This window comes from Theropithecus gelada, chromosome 6 (genome assembly GCF_003255815.1).
Source record: "Theropithecus gelada isolate Dixy chromosome 6, Tgel_1.0, whole genome shotgun sequence".
NCBI lineage: Eukaryota > Metazoa > Chordata > Mammalia > Primates > Cercopithecidae > Theropithecus > Theropithecus gelada.
The window spans coordinates 56,485,936-56,513,019 of NC_037673.1; the positions used below are offsets into that span (position 1 = coordinate 56,485,936).

The 27,084-nt window shown below is 36.0% G+C and overlaps 1 protein-coding gene across 11 annotated transcripts in view; it reads right to left on the bottom strand.

Moving 5' to 3' along the window:
* PDE4D (phosphodiesterase 4D) overlaps positions 1–27,084 on the bottom strand; it is a 1,562,006-nt gene that overhangs the window by 610,705 nt on the left and 924,217 nt on the right. For 2 of the 11 annotated variants that reach the window (XM_025387163.1, XM_025387159.1), the window contains exon 1: positions 7,570–7,739. The exons of 8 other annotated variants lie outside the window; for them this stretch is intronic. In XM_025387163.1, the coding sequence (XP_025242948.1) occupies positions 7,570–7,616 (47 nt within the window). In that variant the 5' untranslated portion in view covers positions 7,617–7,739. Of the gene's footprint in view, positions 1–7,569; positions 8,977–27,084 lie in introns of those variants that run through there. One more of the 11 variants, XM_025387165.1, reaches the window with a different exon arrangement.

The following is a 27,084-nucleotide window of genomic DNA, read 5'->3' on the forward strand; positions in this document are numbered from 1 at the left end:
GAAAACACAGGGCATAAAACAAAAACTCCCTCAGGCACTCCTTCCACCTACCTAATCTCCACATTATCTGCATTCTCCCTCTTTCCTCCCTCCTATCTCAGAGGGTGTCATGTCCACACGTTTCCCAGCTCTATACCAGAATAATTCCTTAGGGAGGTGCTTCCTACTCTTAAAAGTACTTGGTGTTCTTTACTAGCTACTGTGTTTTTCTCCTCTCCTTCTCCTCTGTCCTCCTCTTCTTCTCCTCCTCCTTCGTTCTTATGCAAAATTTTGAAACAAGTAGTTTGCACAACTTTTCTCTGCTTTTATTACTCCTGAAATATAACTTACCCCCAGACACTCCCTTAAACCACTCTCTGATGTATTATCAGTAACTACTAATTCCCAAATCCATCAAATATATTTTCACTTTGAAACTTAAGGTATTTGGATCAAGTCAGTTAAGTTGTTTCTCCTTCTGACTCCTGTAACACCTTGTATATATCTATATTAATATGCTCCATACTATACTGTAATTATTTGTTTCTGTGGCTGTTCTCCTTACTAGTTCGAGTATCTCCAAGGTAGGACTCTTATCACATTCATTTGGGCATCCCCTATGAATAAATAAATAAGTGTCTTCCACCTGTTCCATTATAATTCACTAACCATGACATTTTTCAGCAACTCAGATACTGGGCTATATGATGACTAAAATGCTTCTTTGGCTTCTGATTTCAGATAATACTAATATTCTTTACTTGCACACAAAATAAAGTTTAAAGACATACAATTAGTTGAATATTTTGAAGAAAGTAATAATCATGGCAGCAAAACCTAAAATGTGGATGATCTTTTACTGTTGGCAAAGCATTCTCAAAACCATTTCGTCTGTCACAAAGTAAAGCTGGAGCCCTTATCAAAGCAGGACCAGAGATAGGCAGTTTGAACAGGGCTCAACAACGCCCCGCAGAGATGGTGAATAGAGTTGAATTCATCTATACTCCACACACCAAGTGTGTACCCAGAGGAAAGGGTGATTTTTGCTTTGGACAGAGGTTCTATCCATTCACCAAGTACTGTAGTTTGCATTTCTACTTCATCTGTTCAAAGTGTGGCACCTTTCCTAACACATTGTCCAGAGAGGCACTTTTTACTGAAAGGATCCTATAGGCCACAGTGAACTTGGAAACAGAGTTCACCACAAATTCCTTTTACATTTTTCATTCTGAGAAAACAGAGAAAGAGCTGCTGATACAGTCTAAGTATAGGTCATTGTTCTGATACTAAAGGGAAGAGTTTCTCAAGGAAAGGTTATTCACATTCAGTAGGCATCCTACATACTTAGCCAGGTTGCTAAATAACAGGGTAAATCTACTTATTTTCTCTGGTCTACTGCTAATGTAATTTTCAAAAAGATCCATAAACAAGAGTGCTAAGTCATCTGCTACAAGAACAATATGGCAAATTTAAAAGATATTGGGCTCTAAAATCAGGCCAGACCTGGTTTTGAGCTTCCCTAGCAATAGATACGTGAACTTCAGCAAGCTATCTAATCTCTGTGAGCATTACCTTCCTCATCTGCAAACAGAGATTGGATGAGAAATTCTCAGAAAGTTATATTGCCATTCAAGGATGTAACTTATGTGAAAACATATGGCACGCAGAGGAGTGTTCAACAGTGTTGATCTCTTCCATGAAGAATACAATAGTTATACAAGAGATTGTGGCATGTCATTGTCAACATTCTAATACATTTTTCTTCTTTTATTGTTTCGAGACAGAGTCTTGCTCTGTTGTCCAGGCTGGAGTGCAGTGGCATGATCATGGCTCATTGTAGCCTCAACCTTCTGAATTGAAGAGCTACTCCCACCTTAGCCTCCCTGAGTAGCTGGGACCACAGGCATGAACCACCATGCCTGGCTACCTTTAAAAAAATATACAGAGAGACAGGGTCTCACTACTTTGTTCAGGCTGGTCTCTAATAAATTGTTATTACCAATGTGCCGTGAGATTTTCTTTAATAGCCTACTTCTTAACATGAAGTGGGTAAATATCTTCTGTGATAGTTTTCAACAGCAGTAAAAACTCAAAGAGCTTTCACAAGGTCACACAAAACATTAACATTCCAGAAGTTGAATTAGAAACCTGGAGTGCGTTTTTTAATTTTTTTTTTTTTTTAGTTTATTTATGTTTCCAGCCAACAGCCTGATTATGTAGACTCTAGATTATCTATCTTTGAAATCATATATAGAGAGACATATATGTATAAATTTTACACAACATAATCCCTAGTTGCAATATAATGCCTTGGTTATGTTTATAGGCTGGTACTTCTCAAACAACAGGAAATGTCATCTAATAGTCCATCAAGTTATGAGCAGTTGCAGCAGTTATGGCTTGGAGACATTATTGAGCTACGGCAAAAATGTAGATAATGCTATAGCTAGACAGAGTATTAATGAGCATTAACGTTTGTGCGATATGATTGAAAGACGAGAGAAAAGGATGAGGGATTTTTTTAAAAAGGAACATTCGACCTATGGCAAGTAAAAAACTGGTTGTTTAGTTTTTTCGGGTTCTTCTTTGCATCTCAAAATTTGAAACTATTTTCCATTTTCCTTTACTTGCGTATTTTTCTCTGAACCCAAATATGTCAACATTAGTGTAAGTAACTCAATAATAGTCAACTAAAAGGAAGAGGCAAAAAGGAGTGGAAAGTGAAGAATTTAAAAGAAGCCAAAACATCATACATTCTTAGTAAATAATTTTCATATGATGAGGAATAATTTCTTATTTTTTTCCTTTTGTAAGATTTCTAAGACCTCCCTGGCTTATGTCACTCAGTCCTCTGAAGATGTAACCTCACAGCGATTTAAAGTGCACAAACTATTTTACTATAACAGAAAGGCTGCTAGAACTAAAGACTACTTTTCATTTCCATAAGTTGTAAGCACATTGATATTACTAACAACAACTTTGCTCCTCTATCATAGCATTCTTAATCAAATTATTTTTAAAAACACTAAAACATAAAAATGAACATTTGTATTTTCATTTTTAAATTCGAAGGTATTACTAGAAAAAATCAAGTGGCATACAGCTGAAGACAGTAAAATAGAAGGCCAAGAGAAAAGTTTTATGTTTAATAGGATCGACAGCTCCTATAATGGAAAATCTTTGCTACATTATATCTAAGCCTGAATTTCTGCCTTAAACAATGGCTGACTTTACTATTGAGCCCTAGGGATTTGTGAATGAGATGAGTTTGTATAATTATGAGCTCCATCTAAACTTTATTGGTCCTAAGTGTTTACAAGTAAATTGTATTTGGCCCTAACAGGAATTCAGAGTTAAGCTAGGAGTCTGGTATTTATATTTTAGAATTTCTGGATAGTTCTGTAACCCAGAGGAAGAGATGTTAAAGAAGCAAGGTCAGCTATTACCTGCAATTTCACTGGAAAACAAGCAGACACTGCAATAATTTTAAGTTGACTAAAATGAGCAAAGCTCCATTATCTTAAATGAGACTTGATACGTCATTTCCTTCAATGTGTACATAGTCATCAAACTCAGTATTGCTCCCACCCACTAAAATTCTAATAAAATAAAATGTATTGGTCAAAACACAAACTCTGGAAAATGCACTTCTGGATTGAGTTTCTGTAGTTTCAATGTATGAAGAGAAGAAAACCTTAAAAGATGAAACTCTATGAGGCTAGATAGGAAGGATTATCTTTTCATTAGAAGGCAGGCCATCTTGCCTTTCTCTGAATATATATTCATTATATTAATAGACTTAAACATATATACATGCAAATTATGAACATATATATGAACATATTATCAATATACTGATTTATATCTTGCTTCATTCCATAAGGGATTTAGATCAAAACAGAATAAAATAATATGAGTTAGTTTATGAATTGAATGCTTGGTCTATAGAGGAACAATCAATTAACTTTCTAGACTAAACCTTATAGAAACTGATACCTGGAAAAGGACAGTCTAACAAAAGAATTTAGGGTCCTAGAAGAAAGAAAAAAGATGCCTCCATGTTGACTGAAAGTGCTAGAGTGATCTCATTTTGTCTCTTCACTGGAGTTACCTCTCAGTATCACAAAGATAGTTTAAAACATTTAGATGTCCTACCTTTAAAAATTAAACCCTAAGCACCAAATAAGCAAATCATTAATCACCTTCCACAATCACTAATCCAAAATCTTCCTCTGGTGTCGTCAGAGGGGCCCTCCATGGCAGCATTCCACAGCCTCTCCTAGCCAGGGCCTTCAGCTTCTATCTTCCACTGTCCTTTTAGCCATCTGAATCCATCATTAAAAGGATGCAAAGGTATTTAAATAAAATGCCCTCCTAAAATGTTTAACTGTGAAATTCAATTGCATTCAATATAGCCTTAATGTTTCTGGCATGAAATTAGAGTATTTTTACAAATAAGATTATAAAAACCTATTATATATATTTTAAGTAAGGCAAAAAGCTGAACATGTTAGTCACACTGTGTTATGTCATGTTAGACCCTGGCATGTGATTCCAGGTCATAATGCTTCTAAAGAGTCCTCTTAATTGCTGCTAGATGAAATTTGAATTCCTAGAAAGCTGACTTGCATTTCCCTTCTTTCGACCATGCCATACTTGTTCCTGAATGCCAGGCTCTCCATTCTCACAACTAGCCAGAAGAAAAAATAAGAAGAGCTATATAGTACTTATCTATCCAGTGAGGCAAACCCTTATCTTTGTTTGGCTTGGCAGTAAAAAGGCTGAAAAGTGTAATGGAAAGAAGCCTTCGCAATAAAATCCACCAGCAAATATTTCTAATGTAGCTTCAAAGAAGAAAGACACATTCTTCATACCACTCTTTTAGCACTGAAGGGGTAGTGTTCTATTAAGCCAAGTAATAGGACCACTTATTAACTTTAACTCATAACTGATAAACGGTGAATTTGTAATACTATTGCTCAACAATCAACACACCAGTCCTAGGGCAGGAGGATGAGAGTCCAAGTAGGGACTGTGTGCATAGGCTTCTATTTCAATCACTACTTCTGGTAAACTTTTGAAGACGACCCTAGACCTCCTGTGTCTCAGCTTTTTCTCACTCTTGCTTTCCTCAAAAAGCAGGAGAGAAAGAGGACCAGCACATGCCAAGTCCTGCGTCTCCAAAGGGTATAGAGCCTTTCTAGACATAAGCTAGGGCTCGTGAAACCAAAGCACGTATCTCTTTTACAATGTTCATTATTCCTTAGCATTGGTCTGTTGCCAACTTCTGATCTGCCCCTTCATGAAGAAAAGGACCTAAATGTGAGAATGAGGATAGGGGGAGTCTTTGGAGATGAAAAGAGCAATTTAGCAAGCCCTTTATTCTAAGCACGATAATTCATGAGCCTGAAATCTCACCCTACACGGGATCTTACAATAGGACAAAGGGAAAGAAGGTTTTCTGTCAACAAACCCCTAGAATCTCTTACTGCAGTATTGGAAGGGGAGGCTATAAATAAGAGGAAAACAACAACAATTGGGAAAGTCAAGAATCAAGCAAAAAATTAATTAGGTCACCTGGAAAAAAACCACCACCTCCTTCCTTTGAGTCCAACATCATATTAATGAATCCTTTTAAGAGGCCTGGGAAGAGTAGTTATACAGAGCATTAACATTCTACATTGGTTCAGTTTGGTCACAACAACAACAACAGATTGGTATGGCATGCAGTGAAACAGATGAAGGGTTACCTAGTTCCAGGCACAAAAGAAAACCACCAGGACTCTCAACTTCTCCATTCAGCTTTCAAACATATGTGTTACAGATCTAGAGGAGCATGAATAAGCAAATTTGCATTCTTTCCAAAACTACAGAGTTGAATAGCTTATTTCTTTCAAGTCGAAAGTATAGGTGAGGCTAATGCAACAAAAAGTGGTTATAATGGCAGGCATTCAAAGAGTACATGGATCCTATGTATTACAACATAAACAAATGGGCTCAAACAACAGAACTTAGGTAGAACAAAAACTGTTGCTTTGTAGCAAGGTACACGTGATAGAAAGGAGACTGGTAATTTCCCCTCCCAAGCAAATCTTAAGAGGTATAAAATGAACTTTGAAGAAAAGCATAAGGCATAGAAGAAAAAATATTGACAAATGCCTACTATGTGCCAGGAACTGTTTCCAGGATCTTTTAATCTCAAGATTAAAGACTATTGATGTGAATTTGTCTGTAAGAATAATGAGGACCTCACTGCTGATGCCTGACCCTCGCCAACAGAACAAGCAAGGTGATGGCACCAAGGCTCCCCCTGACTAGGAAACTCTGGTGATGCAGTTGGAAGTGGGCCACCGAGGTTTGCAAGCATGTCACCCAAGCACTCTAGAGACTGGGGATAGTAGCTCTGGTCAGCAAAAAAGGTAGATACGCCACAGCATCGACTCTGGATGGATCTGGTGATGTTAGAAAATAAGCACCTGCATAGAGTGGGAGAGGATGTCTCCCATCCTTCTCTGCAATGGATTTTTTAGCTGAAAGCCGAAAACTCCGTAACAAACCAGCAGGTGATTTTGGTGGTACCTTAAGCTCTCAGGGAGCTTTCATTTGAGACACTGTCATAAAAGCAGTTGGAAAACCTTCAGAAACCTATATTTAGATATCTATTATTCATCCAGAGTCCAGCCAGAACATTTACCTGAAAGATATACTTTCAAAATCAGACGCACTGCATATCCAAAACAACTCATGTTAGCAGACACAAAGCCTTAACATGTGCCTTTATTATGCATTGACAAAGTTTCTATGAAAGTCAGAATCCAGCTGACCCAAAAGGTAAGGCAAAAACAAGCAATTTTAAAATAATGACCTTTTGCTCTTATAAATACCCTCAGCAATGAGTTCCTACACACATTTAATCATAAACTCCAGCAAGAAATGGCACATGATATCACATGTCCAGGGACCTTAATGTATTGCATTGAACCTTAATATATGACCAAATATCAAGGCACAAAGCAAGTTCTATGAGAGCCTGAGCACTTCCTGATTCATATGTTAGAATTCTACTAGAATTCTACTGCTTCATTCTGGTAGAAATATTTCTTGAATACCTAAAATATTCTTAACTGTGAGGCACCAACACATTTTCATATTATTTTAAAATTGAGTCAACATTCTGTTTCCCTTAACCTTCTTTTGGAAATTCAGACAAATTGATATATCAGAAATTCATGTGTGCCCTTCCCCAGGGAATTTTCAAATAAAAATAGCAAAACAACAAAAAACAAACCCTAAGCCCCACCTTTTAAAAAATTTATTAAATTGTTGCCATTCTCAAAGTTTTTTTTTTTTCCTCCATGAAATAGTAGCAATTTAAATGTTCTCAAGTCCTCACGCTTGACTTATCTGGGGATGCTTCATATTAACAAAGTAATTTTTATTGCATAACCATTACTTTCTCAGACAATATTCGGTTTTGCACAGTTTACTTTTCATTCTCACTTGATACCAATACTCTAGTTCAAGACAAATCCTCATCTGGTACCTTATAATTCTGAGTTTTACAAACTGAAGGGAATATTGATTACTCACCATATCCAGGAATGCCTTCTAAAGGGAAAATTATTCACGTGCATCATGTTCGCAGATCTTCTGTCATTAATATTTTTCTTGTCTCCTATGTTACATGTAGTGATTTTTACAGATGAATTCCAACTCTATTGTTTGAGCAGCTATCGTGGGCAATTATTGCAACAAGTATTGAATTCCAAAAGAAAACACAAAATTTCCCCCCACCAATAAAAACAAATTCCAGTTACAAAAGGCCTTCCAGGATTTGAAAAAAGAAACATCACAGAGCACTGCAGGTATGGGTCCATCCATTTAGGTTCCACTAGTTAGTCAACACACTAAAATAACCAGTTCAACTACTAATCCTAAATGGTGGCAAATATTGTCCTGGTAAAATCTAACCGCCTTGAGTGTAAATTAATGCATCCTTAAGGAAGGACTCTGGAATGTGAGAAGAAAGGCGTCAAAAGACAGTTTCTTGATATCCTTGTTAAAGAAGTGTTAGAAGGGAAATGGAAAACTTCAGGTTGCTTTGCCATGCTGTCCTTTAGAAATGAATATTGCTTTTTCTTCTTTCTTAGGCACATATTCATGTGTGGTCACTTTAACGCAGTGCTACCTTCTGAGACGTGTCGGACAAAGGCCTGGGCAGAGGGGCTACAAACCATGTATCACCAAAGCCAACTTCTTTCCCAGATTTCAGAATCGCTGGTTCAACTGCAAAAGTAGGAAGGCAACGAGTAATTTCTGCTTTGCAGGACAAGATTACCATTAACTACCATCATGACTTCAGAAGGTGCTGTCACGATGAAATTCCTTTCTGTTGCCTAACCCCATAATAAGGCTGCCTGTTCTCTTTAAGTAAAATGACTAAGCTATTGATCTTTTCACTGCAGAATCCCCTTTAATTTGTTATTATCAAAACCATGTGGGAGCGTTTCATATTTTGCCTTGGAAAGAAAATGAATTTCACAGCTGCAAGTCAGACGTTGTCTAAGAATTTCTTCCCCCGATGTCTTTCTTTTCTCTTTTTTTTTCCCTCTCTCTCTCAATCTCTTTTTTCACCCCAAATTCAGTTTTCCAATAGGTGTCATTTATTCTGATGCTCTGACATCTTCTGAAAGATTCTCATACCCAAGCTATACAGACCTTGCATGCTTTTAAAACACAATGGCAACAGGCTCCTGCTGGAGTCCCCCAGCGCCGAATTTCTAGCAGAACCTTTGGAATCCTCGCAGCCGCCTTGTCTGCCCTGGGCTGTGCCGCCCCAGCTCTGATCAGCTCAGGACACTTGCAGGCTCCGTGGTACTGTACATTAACTCTGCAGCAGCCTGGCTCGGCTGCAGAGACTGCTGTCTGACAGGGGATGTGCTGGCGTCAAGGGGGCCCTCTAGGTGGGTTCCCAGACATTGCAGAGCCACACACTCCTTGCTAGCCTCCAAGGAAGAGCAAGCAAAAGGGGTTAAAGGAATAGCTCGCTCTGGAAGAGCAGATTTCTTTCAGTAAGTAATTACCAGGAAAGAAAAGCTAAACAAGGAGAAGCCTGTAAAACACCTCGCAGGGAAATTACGCCTTGAACAAATACGGAGGGAGGATTTTTTGTTTGCTTGTTTTCCTTTTTACCCAATGAAAAAAAAAGGGAATAAAATAAGTCCAGAGATAATTTGCAAATGATAGAGTTTGGTGGATTTGACTCCTTAAAAAAAGAATACTGGGGTGGGGAAGCCTTGCTTACTTGATGATTTGTAACCATGTAGCTGCAGATGACCACATGGTGATTTTTGGACAGGAAATCCTATGGAAGCCAGTTCTGCAGAAGTCAGATATACTTCAATTGCAATTGCGCATGCCATAAAAGTGCTCATTTGATTAGGGGGTGTGTAGATATGAGGAATGCTGAGATAAAACGTTGCAATCCCTATCATTGATGTTTTGCATTTCCTCATGCTTGCTCCTTTGTTGCAAAAATTCTGTTCAATAATCCCCCAAAAGCACCCCATCACTGTTGATGCCATTTTGGAGCAAGAATAAAATAGTAAACTCTTGTAATAGTAGGTTGGCACTTAAATGGTATTTGTTTGAAATCAGTGGGAGAATGGACTTTGCAGTAGAAGTATACTCAACATTAATGTACCACTTTTAACTTAGGTGTTTAAAAAGCCTGTTATGCAATTGCTTAATATTAAATGGAATACTGGCAACACTTAATATAACATGCTATTATCTTCACTTAGGATTTCCCCAGTGAGGTCCTGTCATTGCAGAAAATATTACCCAAGATTGGGTGGAGGGCATGTCCCATAAATTCAAAACCTAGTATAAAGAAAACTAATCTTAAAAACCACCATAATTGGGGGAATTTTCATTTTGATCGAAAGATGATCCTAATAGGAGTATTCCTAGGAGGAAGAAGAACTGGGTGATTCCTTAAAAGCAATTTGGACTTGGAGGTTCAGAATGATGCCACTGCACCATAAAAGAATCTTGAGAATATTTGTTGAGATTTCCTGTAGCCTAGGCAGTGTCCTCATGACCTCTTTTGGCTAAAGGGACTACATCTCTTCCATAAGGTCATTTGTAATCTGGCCCAGAAAACTTCAGCCTACATTGTTTTTAACAAGCTTTGAATGTTTTGAATGAAGTAATTAAAATTTTGATGTTATATTAGATATTTAAATATTATTATTTAAGAGCTAGGAACTTTTATAATGCCCCAGGTCCCATTCTAAGAGAGTTACAGTATTACCCCATTTAATCCACACAACAACACTATGAGTTAAGGACTGTTACTAGCCCTGTTCTCCAGACGAGGCTATTGAGGCACTCAGATATTAAGTAGCCTGTCTGAGGTTAAATATCTAGTGATTCACTATCTGAATCAAGGAAGTCTGGCTCCAGAGCCTGTACACATTACCACAATATTCTAGCACCTCTATAATCATAATGCCACCTTGTTATACTTTCATACTTTCTAAAATATTATTGTTATATGTATTATTTTAGCATCACAGAATTCTGCTGAGGAGATTAAGAAATTTATTATGCCCATTTTAGAGAGGCCAAAAAGGTTGTATTTGTTCATTATCAGGCATCCTGTGAGCCGTAGACCTGGAAGAGAATTCAAATTATTTGACTCTGGTTAGTGATCTTTGATAATGATGATTATAATGATGGGTTTTAATTATTTTAAAACTAACATTTAGTCCTTATACTATACAAGATAGTAGGTCTCCATGGAAAGTAGCAAATGCAAAGATTTTTTAAAAAGATGTAAAAATATATTTTCCTTTGTAATGAACATGATTTATCTGACATTATTTTCTTAGTCCATTCTATTCTACTCTGTTCATATGTCAAAGTGTCACCTATGGGTGATAGGATAGTAAGAATATATCTGAGTCTTTCTCTACTACCACACAGTCCAACACCCAATACTTGTTAGCTACATTTCCAATTGTGGGCAATGATATAAGCAAAGCACTTTATAAATAAAATATAAATGATTTGGTCATTAAACTACTATATATACTTAAACTAAGGGGATATTTTAGCTGAATATTTTTAAAGTGAATTTCCCTTGGATTTTCATTTTTATTTTTATACATGCAACTGTCTAGAATACAGTCTAACAAATTAGAACAAAAGGAAACACAACTGAGAAACTATGATAAATAACAGAAAAGCCAAATTTCTGCTTGAAAGATAGCAAAGAAAAAAAGTAATTTATTTCACAGTTTAGAGAATCAAGACTACATATTATTAAACAATCCAAAATTGAATATTTTTGCAGACTCAAGGCAACAAATGCAAAAGAATAGACTTGCTTAGAAAATAGAAATAACTCATTCCCAGCATTTTATTCCATTTATATTAGAAAGAGGGTCTTAAGAGTTATGTCCACTAATTTATACGCTGATACTTTAAAAATTTAATACTTCCTAAATGTATGGCCTTCAAGAAATAACAGTTAGGCAGAACTAATAGGTTTGTAATTTAAAAACAAGTTGTCAAAAATGAAAAAATGTTGTTGAGCTAGGGTAATGCTAATCTATTTTGTTACACTAAAAGATAATCATCCTTTCATGAAACTTTAAGAAATACTAGGAAGCCAGTTTGGGTTGCTCATGCCTGTAGTCCTAACTACTTGCAAGGATGAGGCAGGAGGATAACTTGAGCCCAGTTCAAGACCAGGCTGGGAAACACAGACTCTGTCTCTAAAAAATTAAAAAGAAATATCAGGAGTAATCATAAAAGATTATCTTTACGGCTAATCTCAGCCCCATTAATTTTATCAATACAGGAGTACGAATTATTAGCAGGGTACCATACATTGGCATAACCTCAGTGAAGTCCCTAGAGCTATGGTGTAATCTCAGCTCTACTAGAACAAAGACTGGTTTCTTGTTTTGTTTTGTGGTTTTTAAAAATTTTAATCCCACAGCAAGCACAAGAGTCAGTGAATTTATATTAACTACCCTTATATGAGGCTGATTTAAGAAAAAACTCAATTAATCGATAAACTACAAACTCAGAGTAAACCAAAATACTGTAATTCAACAGTTTCATTGAAAGATTGCTTAATGCATCCAGAATCAGAGCCAGAAGTATTAAACTAGTCAGTGTCCCATGTCCTTTTCCAATAAAGCCCTTTCCTCTCATGGTTATAGGGTTATGCTCATAAGAGTGAAGGTTTTCAAACTAAGTTCCTGGGAACCCTATGGTTTTTCAAAGTTGCATCAGGTCAGCTCAGGGGCAAGGTACTTTGTGTTGGGTCTAGGAAGCCAGGTACTTTGTGCTGTTTTAACAAGAGTTCTTCTGCTTTAACTAGTTTTATCTCAAAGTTTGATTATATATACAAAGAAAGTCTGGCTCTTTAAAAAAATTTACAAAAACATAATGTATAAATACAGAATAGTTTCTACGCAAATTCTTATCTTTGTATTATCAGTTTCAATATTTCGTACTCTTAAAATGCCTTCAACTTACAAACTTCCTTCACAATGAGCATAATAGAATGATTAAGTTAAACCTTTATGCTAGTATAAGCATAGCATAATAAAGTCACACCCTAGTTTCTGAGGTTGGGTGTTTCCTAAACTCTTTAGTCACTTGTACTTATCAGAGGGTGTGATGAGTTACTTCATTGATTTTCCCTGAGTTTCATTTTCAGAAAGGAACTTCAATGCCAAATGTTAAGGTATATTGTTTTGTCACCATAGCATTTTGGTATAATCAATAGCTAATGTCAATGTTTGCCTCCTAAATAACTTTGATGAAATAAAATTGAAACTCCTATATATTTAGACATCAAACAACAAAGACCTAAAAGATGACTTATTTATCTTATATGAATACCAACAATCAGTTGAGATATGTTTGGAAAGTCCCCATTCTTTCAAGAGACTGGATTACTTTTGTGCCTCAGATGTCAAAAACAAAACACTTGGTCACTCTATTCTACATATTGTGTTCATATAAATATATTTACACATACAAAAACATCTATGTACTTTTCTTAGCATATTCTATATACTATTTATAATAGTATAAATATGTTATACACTAGGATATAGAAGCTACAGTCACCTGGATATCTTGCAGGATGTGACTTCTTGCCTCAAGCTCCCCCCATAAATATATATTTTTTACCAATAAAAAATAAAATTTACATGTGCTTTTCACATGTATGTATGTATGTGTAATTACATATTTTTTTTCTTTTTATTGCATATATCATCAATAAAGAGGTGAGAGTGCCATTAGAATGAGACCGGAAGTGACTGTGCCCTCAACCCCACCTCCCAGCAAGAAAAGAACATTCAAGACCAGATTCTCTATCCCACTTTTACAGAAAGCCAATCCCCCAGGAACAGAACAGTGTCTTCTTCTCTATATTTATGACACCAAAAACATTGTTGGTACTCAGTCAATGTTAACTAATAACCATGTTGATAGTCATGACTTTCCACTTCTGGCAAGTTCTAGCAAAGTCTGAAGGCATGCTGTTCTGCACATTTATAACTGAAATAAGAGAAGCCTTTCATGAAGCCGCGGTTTCAATTGCTGAGAGTCAGGGAACTGCATCATGTTTCAGCAAGTTGCTAGTAGCTACTTCGTTCAATTTCTACATATTCTCATAACCCAGGGTACAATCGCCAATTGGAAAAGAAAAGATAAATTCATTAAACACCTAGTTTCATCACCTAAAACCAACAAAAATACTTTGTGGGACTTTTCATGATTCAATTAGTATAACAAACCATTTTGGATCATATTCCTCAAGCTTAAATCTTCTAATCTTAAATGATAAATACTTTTACAGAAAAAAATTCATAATATGAAATATATTTCATAATTGGAATATTTAGAATGCTTGCTAAATTTCACTTTTAATATTTTTTTGTAAGTAGAAGACTTAGGATGCCTAATACTAAAATACAAAGAAGGCACTTAATATTTATACTTAAAAATCAAATGTGGAAAAATGTTCACAGCAAGTTTAAAGACAAAAAAGTCAAACATGTATACTGTCTTGGAGTCCTAAGATGTGAACCCTTATTTTCAGGTTCTGCCTTTTACTTTTTGTGTAATTTTGACCAACTCATTCAACCTCTTTGAGACACAATTTCCTTATCTATAGTATGGAAGTAATACAAACTCTTAGATTATTATAATTTTAATAATTTTAACTTATAATTTTAAATATTTTAATTATAGAAAAATACTTTTTAATAAGACGAGTTCTTTAAAAGTTGTTTGCATACACTTTTAAAATTTGCTTAGTAAAATATAATAAAATACCAATCATTTGTTTTGCAATTCACTTGAATCAAAATGGAAAAAAAATAAAAAATACAAATAATGTAATGTCAAAACTACTTCTGAAATGGAATTGCATTTCATTTATATCTTAAGCTTTTCTAAAGGCTTTGTATCATATTTGTTTAGAAAATTCAAAGGAGCAAAAATATTTCTCATGTAATAAAGCCCAACTTCAAAACCTACTCATATTATCAGCTGGGTATGGTGACTCACACCTGTAATCCCAACACTTTGGGAGGCCAAGGCAGGAGGATTGGAGGATTGCTTGAGGCCAGGAGTTCCAGACCAGTCTGTGCAACATAGCAAGACCGTATCTCTAGAAAAAAATTGAAAAATTAACCAGGTGTGGTAGCACACACCTGTAGTCCTAGCTACTCAGGAGGCCAAAGTGGGAGGACTGCTTGAACCCAAGAGGTCAAGGATGCAGTAAGCCAAGACCACACCACTGCACTCCAGCCTGGGCAACAAGCAAGATCCCATAAAAAAAACACTTATACACAAACACACACACACACATACTCCCTTTCTCTTTCTCTCTCTTTCCCTCTCTCATATTATGGAATATTATAGATTCCTACAAACGACTTGGGAAAATATTTGAAATAATGCTAGTTAAAAATAAAAACTCTCTGACTTGCAGAATAATATCTTGAGTATAAATTTATCAATTTAAATATATGTCTGTGCTAATATACAAATTTATATCAATGCAGAGGTAAAGAACTGGAAGGATACACACCAAACTATTGACAAACTGATTACCCTTGAGATAAAGTAGTACAAGTGGAAGCATTCAAAAAGGAAGCATTAAAAAAGGATTTCCACCTTTTATTTTACATATTTCTAAATAGATTAATCTTTTAAATGTGAATATGTTCATGTGTTATTTGCATAATGCAAACAGCAATGAAGAAAAATATATATTTAGTATTTATTATGGAAGAATAGTCATTCATAGTTAACATCTAAAGACTGGAATATCAAACCCAAGTTTCTAACATTTGGCAGATAGACACTTGAAAAATCTAACCTCTAAACTCAAAGCTGGATAGTTAAATTCAAATATATATTCAAGGATTCAGATAGTCTACTAATATTATTAGCTAAAGCAATACCAAGTCTAAAAAATATACACGAATAGCTGATTTATTTTTGTTTTCCATGTCCAGATGAACACTGTAGCTGGTGCTGGAAGCAGTATTCATTCAGAGCTGGATCCTATCAATGTTAAACCTATGTCTACTTCCTAGATGAAACATCTGATCAAATATCCTGATCTTATCATATGTTTATTTCACTCCAGTTCAAATGTGTGGGTATCTGCAAAACTAGATTTTAGCCTGACCTCCAGTTTCCTTTAAACAAGATAATAGTTGCTGGACCAACCATACCAAGAATGGTTTAGGCCAAGAATGAAGTCATTTTGAGCAACACAAAGAGAAATGTTGGCCAGGCACAGGGGCTTACGTCTGTAATCTCAGCATTTTGGGAGGCCGAGGTGGGTGGATCACCTGAGGTCAGGAGTTCAAGACCAGCCTGACCAACATGATCAAAACTGGTTTCTGCTAAAAATACAAAATTAGCTGGGTGTGGTGGTGCATGCCTGTAATTCCAGCTATTTGGGAGGCTGAGACAGGAGTCTTGCTTGGAGAGAACCCAAGAGGCAGAGGTTGGAGTGAACCAAGATCGTAGCATTCCACTCCAGCCTGAGCAACAAGAGTGAAATTCTGTCTCAAAAAAAAAAAAAAAAAAAAAGTAAGAAAGTTGTAAGAGTGCATAGCTATAGCTGTTCTTTCATTTATCCTGATTAGATGTATCCAAAATAGATTTTCTTTCACTGGTGATTTAATTGATTGTTACCGATTGATAATTTAATTAAACCTTTGATGACAGTTCTGTCGCCCACCCTCCCAGTAAAAAAGTAACATAATCCAGTTTTCAGTTCCTCACATAAGGAGGTTGGAAGTTGCCAATCTGTACTAACAACAAAAAAGTTGAACAAACTGAAAAATCAACTCTTCTTAGATCCATAAGAGAAGTGAGGTCACACGGCAAACTTCTGCCCAAACCACCGGTGGAGACAGACAGTAGGATATGGAGAATCACAACACACTGGAGCAGAAACCTCCAAGAGAACCAGTGCTGGGGTAGAAAAACCTGAACTATAATTGACGAATCATTAGAGGCTGGGTGCAGGCAAGTCTGAAAGTTGAAAAACTCCAGAGGAACCCAACAATAGGGAGGTCCCCGCAATTCTGTGTGTTTTATCTCCAGGAGTGCTACCAAGTTCTCACAGTAAATATTGGAGAAAAGATTCTCTCATGCTTCCAGCAAGAGAGGGAAAAAGTAAACATTTTTAAATCTGCTGAAGCTTGGTTCTTCCTGAGGAGAAACTGGTTAATCAGAGCCTAACCTGCTGGGGATTTTTGTTCCATTTTGTTTTGTTATATCAGAGCCTCACTGACCTGGGGAAAGAAAAATGCCCAACTCCAGCCCACTCTAGCCTACCATGTGGGAGAAAGGAAATACTCAATTCCAGCCCACTTGAGCCATTCTCTCCCACCTATGGTATAAGAAAAAAAAAAAAAAAAAAAAACCTGAAGAACACTTAGGAGATTCACAATCCAGAGGCCCAGGCTCACCAAAAGACTGAAACTTAATATAGGATGATAGAAAGCTTCCCTTCCACTGCCCACCTTACCACCACCCACATAACTTTTTTTTTTTTTTTTTTTTTTTTTTTTTTGAGGCAGAGTTTTGTTCTTACTGCAACCTCCGCCTCCCGGGTTCAAGCAATTCTTCTGCCTCAGCTACCCCAGTAGCTAGGATTACAGGTGTGTGTCACCAAGCCCGGCTAATTTTTGTGTTTTTAGTAGAGATGAGGTTTCACCACATTGGCCACGCTGGTCTCAAACTCCTGACCTCAGGTGATCCGCCTGCCTCCACCTCTCAAAGTCCTGGGATTACAGGCATGAGCCACCACGCCTGGCCCACCCACATAACTTAAGGCCTATTTACAGGAGTTCCTTTTATCCAGTACATGCCCAGCTACGAAGAAAAAATTGCAATGCATAGGTAAAGGCAAAGAACACAGTTTAAAGAGACAGAAGAGGTATCAGGACCAGACATTCCAGAGATGTTGGAATTATCCATATGATACAAAAATGGCAGGTATACGTTAATATAAATTTGTGCAAACCCATAGAATGTGCAACACTAACAGTAAATTCTAATGTAAACTATATGCTTTAGTGAATGATGTATCAATGTAGGTTCAGTTGTAAAAAATGCACTTTAGTGGGGGGATATTGTTAATGGGGTGTCTATGCATGTGTGGAGGTTGGAGTAAATGGAATATCTCTGGACCTTTCTGTGAATTTTGCTGTGAACCTAAAATTGCTTTAAAAAATGAAGTTTTTGCAAAGTTACATGACAAGCATTAATATTTTATACCCAGAATATGCAAAATTTTTATACAATTTCAAATTTATGGATGCTAAAATTGCTATTAGTAATGTCAATGGATTCCATTTCCTTTACAACTGCTTGAAGCAAAGACGTAATTTTCTCAAGAACGTTTAACAGACATTTTGACAATCTATTTATAAAATCTGTAACTTATCACATAGTTTCCTTTTAAATAGATGCAATATCATTTAAAGTTTCATTTTTAAGAGGAAACATTATTTCATTTAGGAAACCATGCAAGTTCAACATGGGAAATACAAAAATAAAATAAACACACAAGAAAGAATCAAGTCATCCATAATTCCACTCCCAAAAGACAAGTCAGTATATTTCCTTCCAGTCTTTCTCCCCTTCAGGAATAGTGGATTTACCACCAATTTTTATGTTGTTGTAAGAATATTTAACTGACCTCTGAATTTGGTAAAAAGTACTGCCTGAGAAAGAACTCTTTTATTTGCCAAATGGCACATGGTAAAGAAATTACCATGAAAATACTCAAACCTCTCCACTCTCACAGGTTTACTGGGGAAGGCAGTTCAGTCAGATGGGGCTTACAAAAGTTATTATTCTCTTTAAAACCCTTGTGATGAACTTTTACCAGTAGATAGTCTCAAGAGGGTATTCCTCTGGATGTTTCTATTCTTAACTCTTTAGTTTTGATCCACCTTTGGGTCTGCTGGTATATTTCTTTTAAAAAATCTTAAGTAGTATATTGTTGCATATACTACTATAGTAGTAGGACATAGTAGATGTATTGTATGGTCCAGGTAAAACTAAGAAATTATTTTTACCTACTTTTAGAATGGAATACGATGTGTGGTCTACCATATATATTGTCAATCTAATTTAATGCTTCTTTAATATTCTGCCAGTACTGGTTTTTAGTACTTTTTAAAAATTATATATATATATATTTTTTGCAGTGTTTTCAGTCGCTTTATTAGGAAGCTGGAAGAGGCTGCATCAGAGGCTGCAGGTAAAATGCCATTTAAAATCCAAAGGCCCCATCAACCACTTCTAACATGTGCACATATATAGTTACACATCATTGACAGTTAACAGAGTTAGGTATAAAAGCAAATATGACTATGTTATTTACAAATACATATATTTGTGTATATCTAACATAATACACAGACACACAAATGAAACATTAAAAATTAAAATATTTCATTTAGCAAACTATGCAAGTTCAACATGGGAAATACAAAAAAAAAAAGAAGAAACACACAAAGAAGACATATATATATATGTATATTTTTTTTTATTTCAGCATCTTGTATTTACTATGTAGAGACATTGACACTCCATTTTTGAGTTATTTTTGAAATAGATGACTAAGGATTATCATTAGCATGTAGTGGGGTATATAAGGGTAGTGGGGTTTTCTGGTCTGTTTTGTCCTTGGTATATCCTCTAATGCCTAGAATAGTATCTGGTACATAATAAGGACTCAGTTGAGTCCTTATTATCTTGACATTGACTTTTTTAGTATTTTATTATCATAAATATTTAATAAATCAGTCTCTATACTGAACATGATTACTTATGTCTGCCTAGAGTTCCTTCTAAAGACCTTGCCTTTTCCGCACTTCACCATTATAAAATGTGATGGGAATAAGCATGACAACTTGACTCACTGGCATCTGCTTCATTTACTGGGCAGCATTGCTCTTTGGAATATGAAAGATCCTAAGTGAAATTGAGACACTAGTCAGTTCAAGGTGGGGTTGAACCAAAATGTCCTGTAGACTCAGGGGCTGAAGTTACCATTTTGGGTTCAGTGCAAACTGATAACTAAAGAGAGAGTGGCAATTACAGAGAGAAGGCAGGAAACAGCAGAAACACAGAGACAAATGAAATCGGTGATTATATGGCCCCAAAGAGAGTAGCTGCCTTAATTTCAGTTTTCCTAATCCAATAGACCCTGCCACACTTGTTTCTGTGAATTTCTGTATCTTCATAGTAACTATGTTCCCTCCTTCCTACAGGAGCTAGTCTGAGTCAGTTTCCTTTTTTTGCAATCAAAATTGTGATGAGTCATCATATAAGAAACCTTATGTTGCTATTCATAAATTATTTCCTTCCCTCCTGAAATAAAGTCATCTAAAATTAATGCTATATTGTAATATTGAATAGCCACAAAGAATGAACTTGACATTGAATTAATGGTTACATGGGGGCTTAAATTAAAATGCACAGAGTGGCGTTAACAATGTATCTACATCTACATCCACATCTAGATGTTCTGGAGACTGTTCTTTTTCTCTGACTGACATCTATTACACTTCCATTCAAAATATTAGCTTTTCATTTTCTCAAATCCCTTTTCACAGTTTTCTTCATTAAAATTCAGTTTGTTTCAGACAAGGAGAGGTGAGAGAGACAGAGAAAGAGAGAGAGAGAGAAAGAGAGAGATTATGGAAAAAGAGAAATACTGTGATATTTTTAGATTTATAGAGAGAATAATTTAGTACTCAAAAGGCAGAATTCCTTTTTAGGGAAAAAAAGGATATTCAGATAAATTTTTTCAATCAATCATTTAAAAGCTTAAAAATATAAAACTCTATTTAAACTAGAACCCAATAATTTAGAATGATTAATAGTTTCAAAGTCATATAGTATAATTAAGTAGAATAATCTTTGTATTTAAGTATTGAATAAATTCAAGGCTAGTTATTAAATACTAGTTTCCCATTGCAGACAGATGCCCTCTCATTCACCTAGCATTTTACATACTCTTCCTTGCTGTTTTTAACATTCTCACTTGAGGGTGAATCTATAATGCTGAGCACTTGAAACTTTTAACTCACCTGCCTCTCTCTATAATTGGCATATTCCATTCCTAAAAAAAAAGCGCAATAGACTATATAAATCACTTAATAGACTCAAAAAAGCAAAACATAAACAATACATGTCCCAAACTGATGAGACACAAAACTATTACTGTGAAACTGAATTGCCTAGCTCTTCTCTCTGGGAAGCACATTTGAAATGTGGGAAATAATTCAATGGGGAATATAATGTGATTTTATCTTTTTAGTTTTTAGTTCTAAGATTTGTAAAATACATAAAGACACAAAAGAGCTTTAAATTTTTCCACAAAATACAGTAGCAAACCTGATCAAATAGTAAATTCATTTTTAAGACTTCTCTTTTCTCACTGACCCTCCCTTTCCCTTTAGATTAGCAATCAAATAGGGACTAGAGCAAAAATAAAAAGCAGGAAGTGGGCAACACTGGACCTAGTTTTTGATGTCAGAATCCTCAGCAAGTTTTATTGATTTTTGAAATCCCCAACTCATTTTCAAAATGAAAGTGCAACAGGAAGCAGGACAAAGTTCATGAAAATATAAATGCACCTTTCTCCCTGTCTTCTATAACTACTCACTGATAAGAGGCACAGTCCATTTGAGATGAGGCTGCTGCCACTGTGTGTGTGGGAGGGTTGAATATTTTTTGTTCTGGGAGGAGCAACTGTGATAGCCCCAAATCCCTGACTGCCTGTCTTCATAGACTGCAGGTATAGTGTGCAGGTGATAGTGCTAAACTCCCAGCCCAAGGGAGTCCAAAGGAGGAAGCTATGAAGAAAAAGGAAAGTGAAACAGTGGACTGGGACAGAAGGACATTACTATTAATACTAATTTTCAGCCAGTACAGTGGCTCAAACATGTAATACCAGTGCTTTGCGAGGCTGAGGCAAGAGGATACTTTGAGCCCAGGAGTTCAAGGCTGCAGTGGGTGACAAAATAAGACCCTGTCTCTAACAACATAAAAAATAAAAATACTAACTTTCCCATTCCCCTCAGTGACCTGCTGTTTTCCACACCTTGAATGCACCTCTCTTTTGGGATCCATTTGCTGGAACATAGATGTTTTGAAGATCGGAAGCATATTTGCTGGGAGGCATAAATAATTTTCCCCTCAAATATTAGACTAAGAAAGGGGAAGCATGCAAGAAAGATACAAATATGATATGGTATTGTCAGGGTAGTTAAAAATATTTGTAAATGTATATCAGTATCGTAACATACTTGTTGAAAATGAAAATGAGGACATGTAGTAGATGTAAAACGTTTTTCTTTTTTTTTTTTTTTTTTTTTTTTTTTGAGCTCTTGTTGCCCAGGTTGGAGTGCAATGGAGCAATCTTGGCTCACTGCAACCTCTGCCTCCCGGGTTTGAGTGACTTTCCTGCCTTAGCCTCCCAAATAGCTAAGATTACAGGCACTACCACCACACCCAGCTATTTTTATTTATTTTTTATTTTTTATTTTTAGTAGAGATGGGGTTTCACCATGTTGGCCAGGCTGGTCTTGAACTCCTGACCTCAGGTGATCCGCCCACCTTGGCCTCCCAAAATGTAAAACACATTTTATTTACTTTTGCACTGTCCCTTTAAGCTTTATTTATAGAGAACATCTTATGACTTTTCTGGGTACTGTTAGGCAATAGAGAGCTTTGCATTCATGCTAAACCATCACCTCAGACTCCGTCCAGAAATTAGAATGTCAATTTCAAATTGTAACCCAAAACTCTAAACTTGATTGAACTTACATCTTCTCCTCTCTCCCAGCTGGGCCCACAGCAGAGTCTCTGCATGTAGTGGAGTAAGTGGGTGGTATTGAGACTGGGTTGTTCTTCCCCTTCCTTGGCTATCCAGACTGGCTAGCTGTTGGTATTGACTACTCTGGGATTGGAAGGCACAGAAAGAGGCGAGGAAAGGAAGAAAAGAGTTTTGTTTTGTTTTCTTGAATTAGTGCCATCATAAGATGGCATCACATGTTGGAGACCTGGCAGATGTTGAAAGCTGCCTCTTTGTCTCATGGTTACTTTTGTGGGTTTATCATTGGTATCCCTGCTGGGTCTGCTGGCTGCAGTTCCTTTAACTCAAGCAAGAGCCCTGTTTTCCAAGTGCTGCTGATTAATCAGCCCCCACCAAGGCCTTGGTTTTCTAGTGGTTCCATCCCTACAAACTCTAGCTCTTGGAGTCAAACTGCCTTTCCCAGATGGTTCTCTTGGGAAGGACATCAAATGGCTGAAGGCCAGGTCTCTCTTTGAGCTTGATGTGAATTAGATAACTGCAGCCCACTTTAAGAAAGGGTAGGGTTGGACTCACAGCACTACTCAATTCTCTCTCTCTTAAAAAAAATATCTTCACAAGTTCTTGCTCAGGCACGAAAGGGTGCATTTTCTGCCTTTGGTCCTGGTGTCTGGCTATGACTGTCCATCATGTGTAAATAAGGAGAATAAGTCTGAGCAAAATGACAAAGTGCTAAGATGGCAAAGGAGAACCTGGGTGATGTGTTTGAACCTCTTAATAACCAACGCTGGAATAGCCTACCTTGAAAGTTCATGTTATTAGACAGTATATTTTCCTCATTTGGTTTTGCTAAGCCATTAAGTTGGGGGCTCCAGACTTGCAACCAAAGGCATCTTAGGAAGTTTACCATAAATATTTATTATAACCCACACAAGGGGATGTCTCAGTAGGTAATCCAGTTAGACAGCAGAGGAAGCTTATGTTTCCTCACTTTTCTTCTTCTTTCCAAGTAGCTGGTGGGTGAGCTCATCTGCTACAAAACACACTTTAAAATAAGATATTTAAGTTAATTTTCAAATGGAAATTGCTATTATTGAAACAACAGTTGTGATAGCACCTGAGATAACAAATGTAAATAAAAACAAATAAAAGCTATGTTCAATTTGTGGACCCATCATTTCTCAGTAGGCTTGGATCTCTAGAGTTCATGGGGAGACCAAAGAGGTTTCTAATATTATAATGTATTGCCAATATCCAGGGCAACAATCACATTTCATCTTAGAAAATCAGAAGATGATGTATGTGCCAAAAACCTTTGGAAATTTAATTGTGCTTTATGCTGAATTCTGTTTGGAGGATCAAGCAAGGACCTATTTTACTGTTCCATCCTATGATGTGGGTGTGCTTATATTAAATCACTTTCAGAGAAACACTAGGTGACTAATTTGTGACAATGATATGTTTGCAAACTAACACATTCGTAAGAACAGCAGAATAATGAGCTAATTTGTAAAGTACCAGATGGAATTTACTGAAAGCTGGTGGCCTAAGCTACCATAATTGTCCTTTATAATCCAAGAAGTCATTTCTAGTAATCTTGCTACCCACAACATTGTTTTTGTATAAACAGGTCACAGTAGAACTAATCCTCTTCCTGTGAAGGCAGGCCTCTGTTATTTCAGTATGCTTGGAACTGGGGAGCTGCTGTAGTGTGTGGTTCTGCTCTTTATTTTTTTTTAACTCCTATGTCTGAATGGCACCCTATAATGAGGGATCATTAATCTTAACTCTTCTGTAGCCCATGTCATTGTCATTGTTTTCTTTTGATGTTGTTTCTTCCATAATTCACACACATTTAGGTGTATTCAAATTTATACTTGCACTTTCTTTTTCCTCTATGTTTGTATGTTCCAGCTCACTGAAATTGGCATCAAATCTTCAGCACTTTTGAGATTGCCCATTCCATTTTTCCTTCCTTTCTCCAAAATCAATCCAGTGATTACTTTAACCCTCTTATCATTTAGTCTCACTCCCTCTCCTTTAGTGCTCAACCAAAACTTGAGATTTATAAACCTGAACCCCAATTTCAGCTCTTTCTCCATTACATTTCCTCAGAGCCCCAAGTATAAACGAGCTAACTTGTACTGCTAGGATAGTAGAAATTTTTCTAAAAGAAGAACTAGTATCAATTTTTCTCAAACTCTTTCAAAAACTTGATGGGGGGCAATACTTCCAAACTCATTTTACGAATCTAGCATTTCCCTGATACCAAAGCCAGAGAAGGACACTACAAAAAAAGTAAACTATAGGCCAAAGTTTCTGATGAACATAAATGCAAAAATCCTCAACAAAGTACTAGCAAATTGAATTTAAAAACACAATAAAAAGACGATTCATCATGATCAAGTGGCATTCATCCTAGGGATACAAGGATGACTCAGCACACACAAATCAATACATGTAATATATCACATTAACAGAACAAAGGACAAAAACTATATGATCATTTCAACAGATGCAGAAAAAGCGCTTGACAAAATTGAACATCCTTTCATAATAAAAACCCCTCAATAAATTAGGGATAGAAGGAATGTACTTCAACAAGCAAAGGCGATATATGACAATCACATAGTTAACACCATACTTAACAAGGAAAAGTTGAAAGTTTTTCCTTTAAGATCCAGAGCAAGAAAAGATGGCTACTCTTGCCACTTCTGTTCATTATAATGGAAATTGCAGAATACAAAATCAACATACAAAAATCAGTAGTGTTAATATACTCTAGCAGTGAACTATCTGAAAAATAAATTTTTAAAATCCCATTTACAATAGCTACAAAGCTGTATAACATTAAAGATGACACAAATGAATGCAAAGATAGTTCATGTTCATAGATTGGAAGAATTAATATTAAAATATCCATATTTGAAGCAATCTACAAAACAATCTACAGATTCATTATAAGCCCTATCAAAATTCCAATACCATTCTTCACAGAAACAGAAAAAACAATCCTAAATTTCATACGGAACCACAAAAGACACCAAATATCCAAAGCAACTTTGAGCAAAAAGAACAATGCCAAAGGCATCACATTGCCTGACTTCAAAATACACAACAAAGTTGTAGTAACCAAAACAGTGTGGTACTTACATAAAAACAGATACATAGACCAATGAAACATAATAAAGAGCCAGAAATAAATCCCTACATCTACAGTGAACTTATTTTCAACAAAAGTGCCAAGAACATACATCGGGGAAAGCACAATCACTTCAATAAGGGAAAACTGTATATCCACATGCAGAAGAATAAATATAAACCTTTATCTCACACCATATAGAAAAATCAACCCATAGTGGATGAGACATAAATGTAAGAATAGGGGAAAAACTGGCATTGATCTAGGCAATGATTTTTTTAACATGACTCCAAAATCAAAGCCAACAAAAGCCAAAATAGACAAGATTGCATCAAACTAAAAAGCTTCTGCACAACAAAGGAAATAATCAACTGAGAGAAGAGACAGCCTACAGATTAGGAGAAAATATTTACAAGCTATACCTCTAACAAGGAATTCATATCCAAAAATATAAGGAACTCAAACAACTCAAGGGCAAGAAAATAACCTTATTGAAAAATGGGCAAAGGAACTAAAAAGACATTTTTCAAAAGACTTACAAATGGCCAACAGATACATGAAAAACTATTTAACATCACTAATTATCAGAAAAATGCATACTAAAACTACAATGAGCTATCACTTCATACAAGTTAGAATGGCTACTATCAAAAAGGCAAAAGATATTAAGTGTTGGCAAGAATGTGGAGAAAAGAGAACCCTTGTACACTGTTGATGGGAATGTAAATTAGTACAGCCATTATAAAAAACAGTATGGAGGTTCTTTGAAAAATTAAAAATAGAACTACCATATGATCCAGCAATCCCACTATTAGGTATATATCCAGATAAATTCTGCAGGATCTCATTCATATGTGAAATCTAAAACAGTTGAGCTCATAGAACTAGAGATTAGAATGGTAATTACCTGGGGCTAGGGCAACTGGAAATAGAGGTGCAAGTGTGATATTGATCAAAGGAAACAAAATTTCAGTTAGATAGGAAAAATAAGTTCAAGAAATCTATTGTACAATATGGCGATTCTAGTCGGTAACAATATGTTGCACTCTTGAAAAATGCTAACAGAGTGGATATTAAGTGTTTTCATCACAAAAATAACCATGTGAGTTAATGCATGTTAATTTTCTAGATTTAGTCAGTCTACGACGTATATATACTTCAAAACATCATGTTGTAAATGATAAATACACAGTTTTACTGCAAAGTTAAAAATATAGATGTAATTTTAAAATTTACTTAGCTGTATAGCAAGACATGCTGTATGTTTGAATACAGTGTTGTAATAACAGTTTTTCTGAAGAAAGCATGGTTTTGTGGAAGGAGCACAGGCTTTTAGTATCATCAGACCGACCTGAGTCTCTTATTACCACTTTATTTACCTTAGTCTCATTTCCCAACCTTAATCGAATCTTAATTTTTTCATCTGGAAAACAACAATGTTACATATTTCCTAGATTTATTCAGGGTTACATTAGAAGGTATAGATTAAATCATGTAGCACATGCAAGTACTCAATGCATAGGTGATTCCCTTGATTCCTCAAATGTTTGCCATTTAACCTGCT